We start from the raw sequence: 14,039 nt of genomic DNA on the forward strand, positions 1-14,039 counted from the left end.
GGGACAGGGAACTCTTTTATAGCAATTAAGTTATCCTTTAATGGAGTGACTGTATTGTTTTTAATTATATGACCCAAGTATTTTACAGAGTCTTGTGCGAAATTGCACTTGGAGAATTTCAATCTAAATCCTTCTTTTAAAATTGCCTCCAATAACAATGATAAGTGAATAATATGTTCATTAAATGTTTTTGAAAACACCAAAATATCATCAATATAATTAACAGTGAAATCGGATAATTTGTGTTTTCTTATAATGGTACTCAATATCCTTTGAAAGATGGCAGGTGAAGTTTTTAAGCCGAATGGTAAACAAGTCCATTGGTAATGTCCCTCCTGAGTAACAAAAGCTGTCTTTTTTCTGTCTTCAACTTTCAAAGGAATTGACCAGAAAGCTGAGTTTATGTCTAGAGTAGTAAAAAATTTACAATTTCTTGTTTTTTGCATTAAATCGTCAATCAGTGGGAATGGTTGCGATTGCGGAACCACAATTTTATTTAAATCACGAAAATCTATACATAGTCTCGACCTTTTTCCGTCCTCTTTTTTAAAAGCCATTGTTACCGGAGCAGCAAAGGGACTATAAGACTCCTCTATCAAGTTTTCTTGCAATAGTTTCGATATTTGTTGTTCAATTTCATGTTTATCTTCTATACTACATCTATATGGTCTTTTACTGCAGTATTTATCTATTACTAGATCAATGTGTGCTTCATAACCCTGCACCGTACCGATATCATACTTATCTTTAGCGAAAAGTGACTTATACTTGCTTATTAGTTCCTCTATTACTGTTTTTTCCTGTAGATCTAGATGATTTACGGATATGCAGAAGTTAGTTACGTCAATATGTTCATTAAAATTAACTTTAAATACATTATTGTTATTTGCTTCATTACTTACAATACCTGTAGAGCCAGGAATTATTGTTTCTTTTTTGTGACACCTCTTATCATCATATTGTTCTTTTTTATAATTTTGTACAGTTTGCGTTATTTGTAATTTTTCATTTTGTATCAAATGAAATTGCTCTATACAGTCTAGCCCAAGCAGGAAATCATAATCGAAGTTTTCTTCATCTATTACGAAAACATTAATTTTTTTTTCAATATCGAATATTTTTATTTTTAAAGTTACTATTCCTACCGTTTTTTTTACACCATTAATCGTTTTTAAGTTAGCATTATTTATATTTTTTTCTGTTGAGTAATTTTTATAGGATAATAGCCTTGAGTTTATTAAAGAAACATTTGAACCTGAATCATAAATTGCCAAAGTTTCTAAAGTATCATTTATGCATATTTTAATTTTGATTAATGGTGGGAATATTAGTTTTTTGGATCAATTTGATTTAGTTCTGTTTCTAATTCAGAATTATTAACGCTTCGGATATATTCTCGTTTTGGTTTGTTATTTATGTTTTTGAACCAACATAATGTTTCAGGATGATACCGACTACCCTTGTTTTCTTTTTCACATATTCGGCATGGTCGTACTTTTTCTTCTTTTTCATAATTATTTTTTTCTAAAACTCCAGTATTCTGTTTTCTTACCAGGTGTTCCAAGCCCCTGATGTTATTGAATAAGTCTTCAGTCTCTTTCAAAGTTTTCCTATCAATTTTATCCGCTATATAATGTGGTAAACCTGTAGCAATCAAGTCCATCAAAGTAGGCGTATCAATTGTTTTATTCATCTCTAATAAAAGTCTCTCTTTTTTTAAAGCGTATTCCAGTAATGACCCCTGTCTATATTTGAATAAAAGTGCATACCGAACCTGGGACCAGCCTTTGTCTGCATATGTGTCACAGAAGCTTTTTTTCCATACCAACCAGTCTGAGTTAATAGTATGTTTTATAAGCATAGAAGTGTACCAATCTATACAGGAGTCTTCCAAGAATAATCTAAGAGCTTCAATTTTCCTCAAATCTTCTTCTATTCCTAAGCGAGTACATTCTGCTTCAAAAATAGTCATCCATTGAAATACATTCGATGTTTTCCTTGTGAATTTTTCTATTACAAACTTTTCTGTAATATTTCTTACGTTTTGTGGTTTAGGAACATCCTTGTTCATTTCTGCACAGCTTTGTAAAATTCTCGTTAAAACCTCTTCTGAAATTCCAGTGGTGGGGATTTGTTGATGCACCTCTGGTGGGGCTTCTTCCAGTAAATATCCTTTGAATTGCATATTTCCATCTTCGTCTATGTAAACATTACTGATCTCGGTTGTCAACGAAATCCATACTTGTCGTTGATCATGTCTCCTTTTTAGTGTATTCTTTACTTTTGCAAAAGCTTCAGTTTTTATAATTGTATCATGCAATTTTACCGGTTGTAGCTCATCCGGCAATAAGAAGGTTTGGTTGTTGACATCCGTAATTGTAGTTATACAGATTATATTGCTTTTGGAATCATCACCCGCTTTCACCGCAAATTTGAATTTTAACTTCGCCATTGTTAAATTAGCTATAGAAATGTTGTTTTATAATGTGTTTTTTAAACACTAAACACCGTTGGTGAAATAATAACCAAATTGCGTTGCTCTGTAAAGAAACAGGATTTTTATTAAAAATAAACATTTATACCTATGTGGCGTAACATCTTAGGTTAAATAATAACTAAAATAAATCTCACCTGTAAAGAAAAACAACATTTAGAGCTATTATTTCCTTATTTTCTTTATCAGTACCTTTTAAACATAACATTCATTTTAATAAGTCCTTGTCATTCTGTCCGTCATTGTCTCGATAACTCTATGGAGCTAAACCATAGAGATACAAATAGTTTTAATTAAATGAAGTGTATCAACCTTCATTTACATGCATATTGTTTTTATACGTTCTCAATATTTCGACAGATTGAAATTCTGATATTTGTGTTATGAGAAATGAAAATTCGCAAATCGTTCTTATGACAAACATTACACACCCATATGACTGGTGTATCGTACCTCTAGTCTAGAATAACTTTAGCAAAGAAGCAGTTATTGCGCGAATTGAAGAAAAGTTAGCACTGCAATGCAACCCAGGCCATTCATTAAAGTTCAAATGGAGCGCAAGTGAACGACCGGCCGTCTTTGGCTGGCCGTACCCCGCGCCAGGCTCACGTGTCACGCGCCACGCCGTGCTGGGCGCCACTTTGCCGTGACGCCGTGACGCTGCCATCTTGATCGGCCGCTGATTGCGTTAAGCAGAGTCACTGGAGCGTGGCGATGGTTGTTTCCCATTTCCCATATACCTGTGACGCCGAATAACCTATCAACCTGACATCGGGACGGACCTGGACGGACCAATTTACGGACGCATTACCTTTATTGAAAGCTAATAGAAAACATGCATAAAATGTGTGTGTACTTTTATTTGTGCTTTTATAAAAGAGAGCTAAAACAAACGAGTCACGATTTCACAAATGACTCCTCGACTCGCTTTAGTAATAGCCGAATAAATCTAAATAGAAATTGAACGAATAGTCCCACCGACGTGACGGGAATACGGAACAAATTCGTTGGCAACCAACGATTACGCTCATCTTTCTGTGGAGTTATGAATTTTCAAACGGGATTTCAGATTATGGGTGAGCTTCAACTGAGGAGGAGCGGCGCGAAGACGTGCAGCGCCGCAAGTCACACGAGTTGAAATCTACGCGATAATATTGGTGGTTGAAAGTGGGATCACACCCTTCTGGCAGTAAATATGGACCGCGGAATCACGTTATTTAAACTCCGGCTGCGGACACTTGAGGACGCGTGCTGCAAACAAGTCGCGGAAAAATACCCGACGCTGCATCAAATGCGGGCGATCTCTCAAGACGTGGACCAGTCAAACGAAAGGAAATTGTAACTAATTTAATCTTCCTGTCATATCCTGGCGCGCTTCACGTTCTTTGTCTCGCATCAGCATCAATTCTCGAGAGACAAGTCGCGTGGCGCATGGACGGGTGTGGGCGGCGAGCAGTGAGCGGTCGCGGCCGGTGGCAAACAGTTGACTGGCGACGGCGCTTCTGTTTTACGACACATTAAGTCGTGTTTGATGCGCGCCGCGTGGCTCGCCGCCGAGTACTATATTACGATACTACTCCGAACTACACTACTATACTGAGCCGGGAGGGCGGCATGCGGTGCGGCTTGTTATGCATCATAAGTACTTTATTGCGAGCTTGGCCCTGGCCCGATCTGAACACAAACCGTATCACAGAATAAACAATAGTTGTACAAGTTTACGGAGTTTCTTCCTGTTTGTTGACTTTATATAAGTAGGTCTATTTGCATCGGTTCGGGTTGAGTGAGATGTTCTTAAGTCAGCACATAGCTCGTGTTATTTCAAAGTATAACTATTTAAAATGCTCGTTAGAATAAAAGGCCGCCAGTAGTAGTTTGAAAGAATAATACTATTGGTAGTTTTAGTTTTTATGTCAGATGTTTGTTTTTCATTTGGTTAAGGAACAGTGATGTGATAGTTTTTTTGTGAGTCGTTTTTAGTTTAAAACACGTTTAATTCTTCGATGTAGTTGTGGCAGTTGAGTCTGTGTGACATAAAAGTCGATTTTTATGGATAAAATATTTTTTGGATTCTACCACCGGGAATGCATCACGCTGGGAAGGTGGAAATAATAGGTACGAGTAACAACGAGTAAACATCGCCAAAAGTTCAAAAAATTATTCCCAGAGCTGTGAAAATAATGACTGATTGATTGTCCATTGATACCATGACATAGAATGAAAGCAGTCGATGTCTATTGGCAGTTTTGTTTCTCCAGTCGAATCTGAGAATCACTGTTGATCCATTTCGATCGAGTGGAACTTTGTCGGTCAGGCAAAGCTACCCTCCCAAACCTATCACATAAATCGATGGAAGTTGTGTAGTAAATTCTAACAAACTAACTATGCGTAAGAGAGTTGTGCGTGTCTGTTGTTTTTGTTGTTGCGCGGGCGCTACATTTTACAGTCGTTTTATCGGTCTATGCGTGAGAGACGTTGTAGGTGGTGAGTAGCGGAGCTGTTGTATGTAAATACCATGAAACTTAGAACTTTAATTTTATGTACATTCGGGTAAACGTAATACGCATTTATTTAGTTGGATTCAGTTGTATTAGTTTATTATCTAATCCTAGGTTAGCACTATTTTAGGACTGTGATGGTTATTTGACGTATTGTTGACCGTTGTTTATTCGAATTTATTAACAGAATAATCGAATTCAGTCTACTTAGCTCGCGCCTGCAGCGAGAACGTCAAGTTTCTCTCAGAGCTAGAAGATTATGTTTAATACCTAAGCTTTACATTTCAGTCACTTAGAATAAAGTAAGTAAAACGAAGAAATAAATTACAAAAATTCAATCTGCAGAGAATTGCTACTGAAAAAGCGCAACTTTCATATTGTTAACTTAAAAGCATTTCTTGCTTAAGTAACTACATTCCTCTGGGAGTCGATTCATATTGAAAAAGCTGAGACGTCTCGCGATGCAATTCCCTGCAGTGAACCCACGGCGGAGTGCATTGTGCTGCATACGGCGCTGCATTATGCAGCTCTCTCAGGCCGCGCCGCTCGCCGCGATACCATCGCGTCCGCGCAGCTGCTGGCGTAGAAAGCGCTCTCTACGGACCCTTCTCCATACAACTTGCGTTTTGTATATCGAAACTACAACTACTAAAAACATCATTACAGTCGCGACGATATATCGTCTCTGAGTAACGGAAAGCTCCTGTTCTATGTGCATGGTCCCAACCAAAGGAAGATCAAGTTGTTGATTGAATTCTGTTGAGTAAAGGTTCAGTGCACTGTTGCCGAGGCTCCAGCGAGTGCAGCAAAACTAAGTCCTTATCGAGTTAGCTCAAAACGACCCTTAACCTGCAGTAACTCTATCAAGCGCGCGAGCGCGAGGAGGACGGCGGCGGGCGGAGATAATTTATATGCACTTATGTACAAGTGTCAAGTATAGCGAGTGTCTAGCAATTAAATCAATCATTAGGTACAATACGAGTAAGTTTACACAAAGATAAAATGCAGGGTAGACAAAAAGCTTTTTATCACTTAAAAGCGATCTCTACCGGACAGTCATTTAGATATATAAACGAATACCAACACATACATATACTACTTAAATAAAATATCAATAAAAATTGACAAAAGGCCGTATGTGGGAAAAGGATAGTTATGAAATTAGGAAATATTGCAAACAAAGTAAAAAATAACAGAAGGACCGAAAGTAGTAAGTAGTATCAAAGTGAGCCTTGACGGGACTTTTATTTATTTATTTATTCTGGAGAACCAACAGCTTAAACATAGAGATTAAAGATAACAATACACACAGAAAGCCAGTCACAGGTTCTCCCTATTAATTAGAGTGATACTTAATGTTAATGACGCTGAATTACATGTTGTTTGCGCAAGCGGACGGCAGCAGCCCGACTCTACCATAGGAATGTGCATTGCTATGTGCAAGCAGAATTAGTCTTTTAATACAAACAAAACAATGTTTTTGAAATCTTGCTTCCGAGTAGAGTATCCGCTACAAGAGGCCGTGCCGCGGCGTGCTAATGGCGACGGCTCCGGGAAAGTCGCTGACATTATTGAGTTTTCCGAGTTATTTGCCGCTCAGTGGCAGACAAATGGACCGCAAATTGATCGCCCGCGGCGCTCTCCGCAAGAGATATTGATAGCTCATACAATTGGCTAAGCGATGCTGCCTACCAAAGTTCAATTATGCAGCCAAATAAATAGAGTCGCATGTGTAGGCATACAATAAGTTCAATATAATCCAGCAATATGAAAAATAGTTTTCAGCTAGCATACGAGTAGTTAAAAGTGATGTCAGAGACACAGCAAGCGTCCCCGAGCCGGCGAGGACGGCGCCGCTGCGTAATCATCTAAACTTTGCTCATTAAGTTGCAGTGTTAAGTGGCAGTTGAAGTTACAAGTCGTTTAGTGAATAATAAGTGCGCTACGAGCTGCGGTGCTACCCAGCAGAGTTAACCCTCGAGCCGGCACCGGGCTGGGGTGGCTGAATAAAGGAACATATTGCACCCTCGGTGAGAGGAGGCGGCATTCATAAACATCGCTCGACTAACTTTAGCTGAACACGTGGGACGCTGCTCATACGTCGACTGCGATATAACAAAACGTATTAGATGTGGCACAAGTGGCATATTGGCATAGTTACCGGCGGTCAGTGGCGCCGCCGGCCGCTGCGCGACGGACGCTAACTTTCCAGGCAATTAGCGGCTGGCAACCGTAGCGCAGGTCTCTGGAATATTCCAAGTCGACTAAAAGCATTCCTGTCATATTTAACGATCTCGATAAAACAGTCCTTTCTGGAAGTAATTTTACGACCGGGATTCTTGAAGGAAAATTTGAGACACTTAGGTTTTTAATATATTATTAAGTGCTGTTTCCACTTCGCTATTATGTTATAAATTAATATATTTCACTGAAGTTATGACGTTTTGTTTTATGTAATTACTAGCTGTTGCCCGCAACTTTGTTTACAAAAATGTTTGTTTATAACGATCTCGTGGGAACTCTTCACGTTCCCAAGTGAAAACTATCCTATCCTACGTGCGTCCTAGGGTCTTAAACAATAATATTATCTAATTGGTTCAAAATACGGTTTAAACAGAAAAATAATAAAGTAAAATATCTTTATTTCAAAACATTTAAGATTCCATAAAAAGTGTGAAGAGGTATAGGTAGAGCCATTCATGATGACGCGTGCCGTGGTTCTTATTACAGTGTCATTAATGTCTAATTTTGACAAAATCACACGTCTTCGTGGAGGCACTAGGTATAACAGATAGACCGCGTTACATTTGTATTCATAATATTAACGAGAATAAAGTTAGAATGCATTTTAGTATGTAATTTGAAAAGAGCACTTAAATAATAAGGCCGGGATTGCAGCGGCGCGGGTGCACACGTCCGCGGGGGCGCGGCGCCAGCGGTGCACTCCCGGTGCACATTTGCATGCAAACTATTAATTATTGAAGCACCCTCGCTGTACGCCGCTGCGATACTTGAGATAATCGTGGTACGGCTGGCATACAAATGTTTTATAAGATTTATTTAAATTCTGTAAGTAGGCAATAGGGATCTAAGTATTTGCCGATAAATAACTTTGCGTTGAAAGCATTTATTAATCAAAACCTATTTAAATGTAAATCAAATCATGTAACCGCTTTTATTCAAAATCAGATATAACGATTAGCAAACAATGCAGCGTAGAACAGCAAAACATTCCGAGTACTTTCGGTCAAAGTTATTTACAAACACAATTCCCGTAAAGGCGTGGATGCTCTTAGTGGGTACATGATAAGTTGTATAATTTATAGGAATATGCGAACACTCCGCCGGCGCCGCTGCCACGAGGTTTTCATCATATAAGCTCTTATTAATAAGTAAATGCTAATGCAAATGAAATGTCATACGTGTTTATGCAAAGTCGTGGGTCTGAAGCAATGTTGAGAATTAAACGATCGTTTATTTTTAAATTTCTAGTCAATGAATTTAAAATAATGAGACGCATATATGCCATCGGTAATGAATCACAGGCTGTCGCCGCAGCGCTGCAGCGATCGCGCCGAGATTAGTTTAATCTGGCGGGGCCACGCGCCACGGCAGATGAAAGACCCTGCACAGCCAACTGGCGGGCCCGCACACATGCACACACTAGCTTAATCCCCATTGTCGCGTCTCCCGGTTCCCACACGAGGAATAAAGCACCCCCATCAGATTTAAATGCGGCGCGGCGCAATCGGGCGCAGGACCGGCACGCAATAAACGGCTTTCGATCAACTTTATTCTCTTATTATCATCAGGTTCCTTAGGGACTCTCGTTTTATGAACAATTTAACTGAGAAGCAAAAGATTCATTCAGAAACCAAATATTTTCTTAATTTCGGCACATGGTCAGTCGAATCGTGACATTGTGACACCCGACTGTGGGTGGATGTGTATCATCAGTTTCGTATTCGTATACGGCATTTAAAATCATAATGCAAAATATTGGGTGTTTCATGGAAGCGTTAGATACTCATAACGTACTAATGAAAAAGGATTAGTGGGCATTACTGCATGTGTAGCCGCGGGAGCAGATTGCGCCGCATATTCTATTTAATAGGTTTGTCCGCGCGGCGCCGGTCGCCGCCCTGATCCGCGTCCAATACAAAATTCATAAAAGGATTTGAAAGGATACGAAATAGATTTATGCTATAAACAAATGAAATAACAAAAGGCGCTGCGAGGAATGGAGCACCATTATTCGTGCTCAAAGGTGACTGGAATTGTAAATGATTAGGTTTTCTGTGCAAGAGCACGCACGACGTGGCGGCACGAATTTCGCTTCATTTTAAGATTTGATTTATGTAAGCCCACGGTATAAAAATCAAGGAATTTGAGGGAAAATTCATATTAATACAATTGTGTTGACGTCGTTTGTCTTGTCTATAGACGTTCTGAGCCGCCGGTGGCTGGCGCGGCACCGCGCGCGGCCCGCCCGGTCTTTTACGAGTAGATGTTTTCAGCATTTGCTTCACTTCACAATAACGCCGTGAACTCGTTCCGGTCCGATTTTGCAGTGTAGTCGGGCTCAGTGAAGTGATCGCTCGAGATGCCCCGTCGCCGGTTCCCCTCGTTATCGCAGGCTGTTTCACTAACCGTGACTGCGCCCGTCCATCCCGTTGCTTTAAATTACCATAACAATTGTACTCATGATATGCAAAACACGCTTCATTGACTTTCAAGTAATAAACTAAACAAGGAAATCAAAGATATGCGGAACTGCAACTGCTGCTCGGTTGTGCAATGCTAAACAAACCTTTTTTATGAACAGGGAATATCAATCGTCCATCTTAACGTATTATTGTTACGAGGCGCACGCACTCCTAAGAGCTGCACAAGTTATTCAAGCGGCTACGAAGTATCCATGATTCTTGTTGCTGATTTAAATTGCAAATAGGTAAGTACTTATGTTGTAACGGGATTCGAATTCTGAACATATATGAACAAGTGCCAGTCACGACTACTCGTGAAGTGAATTTTCCAAATGTTACTCACGCATGTTAAAATCAAAATCGCTTTTAAAGATTTAGGTATGAATCGTCCAGTAGAGAACGATTAACATTATAATTCAGTGTTCGTGCTTAGTTTTGTTTAAAAAAATGCGTGAAAAAGTCTGAAACGACGGGAACGACGAACGGCATGGAAGAATTGAGGGAAACGTACAGCAATATTCCGCTTGAGTTTCAACGCGATCCAGATTTGTTGACGCGTAAACGTTCGACTCAATTAGGAATGTCGCGCACAACATTGCACCGTATTTTGAAATTGGATTTGGAATCAAATCTCCATAACTTCAATTAGTACAGGAATGAAGCTTTATGACATATTTTATGCAAATCGTTTGCCGAAGTTGGTTCCAATAACTTAAATACTTCGACTTTGATTTCCAACGAAGCTTAGTTACGTACAACCATCTGCAGATATTGGAACAGTCAAAATCTTGAAGCAAAACATCAAAGGCCACTTAATTCTCCTATGGTAGGTAACAGTATGGGCATTAATTTAAATTCGAGGCATTATTGGATTATATTTCTTTGAGAAATGTTGGACTTTGGAATGGCAATCGGAGGATGAACGGAATCTGTGAAGAATCCTGTATACGTCCTACTGCTGGGCCACTGGACGAAGCCACTTGTCTCAACTCTAACGAGTATCTACCGGGACCTAGTCAAAGTAATATTTCAGTTTTCTAGGAGGGGGACATCCTGTGACCTCCCAGAAGTTTTAATTTAACGTCAGCAGACTAAATTTTGTGTCATGCTGAACGGTGGACTGTTTTATGTGGATTTTGAGGCACTGGAGTCGGTGAAGCAGTTTAAATGAATTAAAAAGGCAGAGATTGATTGCAGCCGTGTATTTCTCCATAGCACGCACGGAAGAAGGGGCGATATTGCCAACAATAAAAAAGTATTAAAAATTAACAATTTTTAGCTTGTGTTGCTAGCTATAGTTATATCGATAGAATCGATTTAGTACGCAACATGCTGCGGCCTCTACAAGAAACTAATACAATTTTTCTTCAAATAGTACAGTATAAACAAAGTCCACAACATAGCATAATTAATTAGCATAATAAGAACTAGCTATAAAAATTATTTAGAAACTAGCTTAATATTAAAGATACACTTAGATTTTGACACTTAGCATGAAGTTATACAAACAAAACATTAATCATAATGCGTATCGGAAATAAAGACATTATTATTAAGGATGCCTTTCACATACCTACTTGCACCGTGAGGAAACCTGCACAGAAATTTTATAACATGTTCACATACATAATATATAGTGAATGAAAATGAAGGTTAATTTATTTACTCGTGAGTATACTAAGAGCAAACTAAACATATACTTAGTTAAAAATTACAAATCACAATTTTTGTGCTTTGTGGTTGCAGAACCAAAAAAAAGAAACAAATTTTTACCAATAAAAGAGTGCTGTTTAGTATTGTTTTTACAATGTATACCAAATTATGCCATTATGATACATCTATTGTGTATTTGTGTAATAACAAGTTTTACATAGATAAATTTTTGGAATATTTTTTAGCACTTTAGAGCAGAGCTTATAAATGAATTACTACAAGAATGGTGGCCTTGGTTATTTATAAGCTAAATTTACATCGACAATATATCATTATTATTATCATGCACATAAAATATTAGATTAAAGAAACATTAATTTATTTGATGCTTCAATGTGAAATAAAAAAGAGACTATAACCTCTAACAAAAAAATAATTCTTTTAAACAGAAAAAATTATACCTCTACCGGTAGTACACATATCTTATGGATAGACCTTTTGTGAGTATGACCGTTTGCCGTTCGCACTTCAACTGCGCGCACCAAACCATCTCTCCCAGGGAACAGGTTAGTGATTCTGGCCATCGGCCACTCGAGAGGAGGGGAATTGTCATTAACTAATATAACTAAACTGCCTATACACACATTAGGCCTAGTCGATTGCCATTTTGGTCGATTTTGCAATTGATTCAAGTAATGCCTGCTCCAATACTTCCAGAACACCTGTTTCATGTTACTTATGATGGACCAAAATTTGAGTAAGTTTATAGATTTATTGCTTACATCTTGTTCTGGGTAGGTATTGAGAGGGGCACCAGTGAGGAAATGACCTGGAGACAGGTATGAGAGATCATTTGGATCAGTTGTGACTGCTGTGAGCGGTCGCGAATTTAGAATGCCTTCTATTTCCACCAGCACGGTGTTTAGCTGTTCGTACGTCAGTAGCGCCTTCCCAACGGTGCGCTTTAAATGATGCTTTGTATTTTTGACTGCACTTTCCCATAAGGAGCCAAATATAGGGCTATAGCTAGGTATAAAGTGGAAATTGATGCCTTTTGGGACGCGTAAGACTGCACATCGTGCTGGTGGGTTTGAGAGGCGTGCAAGCGATAGAACTCTTCTAATTTATTATTTGCTCCTTTAAAAGTAGACCCGTTATCAGAGTAGACGTCGCTGGGCCTGTTACGTCGCGCTATGAAGCGTTTAAAGGAGGCGAGAAAGCATTCGGTGGTCAAATCGCTGCAGAGCTCAAGATGTATCGCCTTTGTGGCAAAACATACAAATAGGGCTATGTATCCTTTACCGATTACTGGTTTTCTTATGCGACTGTTCTTGACTGATATCGGCCCGGCGAAGTCCACTCCGACCCTCTCGAACGGGCGGCATGCCGTAACTCGTGCTGTAGGCAAAGAGCCCATCAGCTGAGTTGTCGCAGCAGCCTTCAGTCTGAAACATATTACACACTTATGTATTACCTTTTTACAGTACGCAAACCGTCAGTTATCCAGAATCGTTGCCTTAAGGAACTCAAAACTAGCCTTTGCCCTGCATGTAGTAGACCTATATGCTCGTTTCTCACAATCAAGTCAGTAATTATTGATTTTCTCGGCAATATGGCCGGATGCTGTGCAGCATATGGAAGCGGCGCATTTTGCAGGCGACCACCAACTCTCATAATGCCTTCACTATCGAGGAAGGGAGCCAGCGATTTTAATTCACCTTTGACTTGTTTGTGAGATTGTAGCAACTTTATGTCTTCTAGGTAGAAAATAGCTTGTTCTTGCTTCACTAGTAGCATGAGCGCTTTATTTAGCTCTAATGTAGTGAGAAAGCCTTTGACTTTTTGAGAAGCAGATTTTGCATTGTTGCAAAATCTGAGAATGTATGCAAGTACGCGAGTCATTTTTCCTATAGTAGAGATTCGTTTCAAGGTGTCAAGTATATTATTATTATTGACTGTGGTTGTCAGACAGAGTGCACTAGATTGCTCGGGCTTAGATTCAGGCAGCTCTAATGGTGCTATTGTACCGTCTGGAAAATTATACTCTATATTGTGCAAGAAAGATGGACCGTGCCACCAGAGGGCGTGGCTATTGATTTCTTGAGGCTGAAGACCTCTGCTAAGGCAATCTGAGGGATTATGGTCGGTATTGACATAATGCCAATTATGATTTTTAGTCAATTCATTTACCGATCGGACTCTATTTGCGACATAGACATGTAGTTTTGTGACGTTAGTCTTTAGCCATGCCAGTACTATCTGCGAGTCAGAAAAAAGGTGAGTTGCATCAATTTTTAATTTTATTGTAAGTGTATCGTGTACTCGCTTTGCCAAACTTGACAATAATAGTGCTGCGTTCAACTCAAGTCTCGGAGTGGTAAGTTTTTTCTTACAGGGATTGATGCGAGACTTCGAACATAGCAATTCAGTGCGCACATTGCCATGCGTATCGATTGTGCGTAAGTACAGACAGCAGCCATAAGCCACTGATGACGCATCAGCAAATCCAACTAACTGATTGACTACAGTTTGCTGCGGCTTGACGCAGCGCGGTACAACTATTGGTTGCATTTTGGAAAGATCTTTTGCAAAGTCAGTCCACATACTGCGAATGTCATCTGGAGGAGTTGAGTCCCAGCCCACATCAGCTGACCATAGTTTTTGCATAATAACTTTCGCGCGAACAAA

General features: G+C 39.3%; 1 protein-coding gene across 1 annotated transcript; it reads right to left on the reverse strand.

Moving 5' to 3' along the window:
• Positions 1 to 238: 238 nt before the first annotated feature.
• On the reverse strand, positions 239 to 2,810 carry LOC141427862 (uncharacterized). Its single transcript, XM_074087452.1, has 2 exons — positions 2,632 to 2,810; positions 239 to 2,540 (listed from the first exon to the last, which is right to left on the reverse strand). Exon 2 carries the CDS (start codon positions 2,450 to 2,452, stop codon positions 1,328 to 1,330), a length of 1,125 nt encoding a protein of 374 aa, XP_073943553.1. The 5' UTR covers positions 2,453 to 2,540; positions 2,632 to 2,810; the 3' UTR covers positions 239 to 1,327.
• Between the last annotated feature and the right edge of the window lie 11,229 nt (positions 2,811 to 14,039).

The sequence above is a fragment of the Choristoneura fumiferana genome, chromosome 5, assembly GCF_025370935.1.
Source record: "Choristoneura fumiferana chromosome 5, NRCan_CFum_1, whole genome shotgun sequence".
Taxonomy (NCBI): Eukaryota; Metazoa; Arthropoda; class Insecta; order Lepidoptera; family Tortricidae; genus Choristoneura; species Choristoneura fumiferana.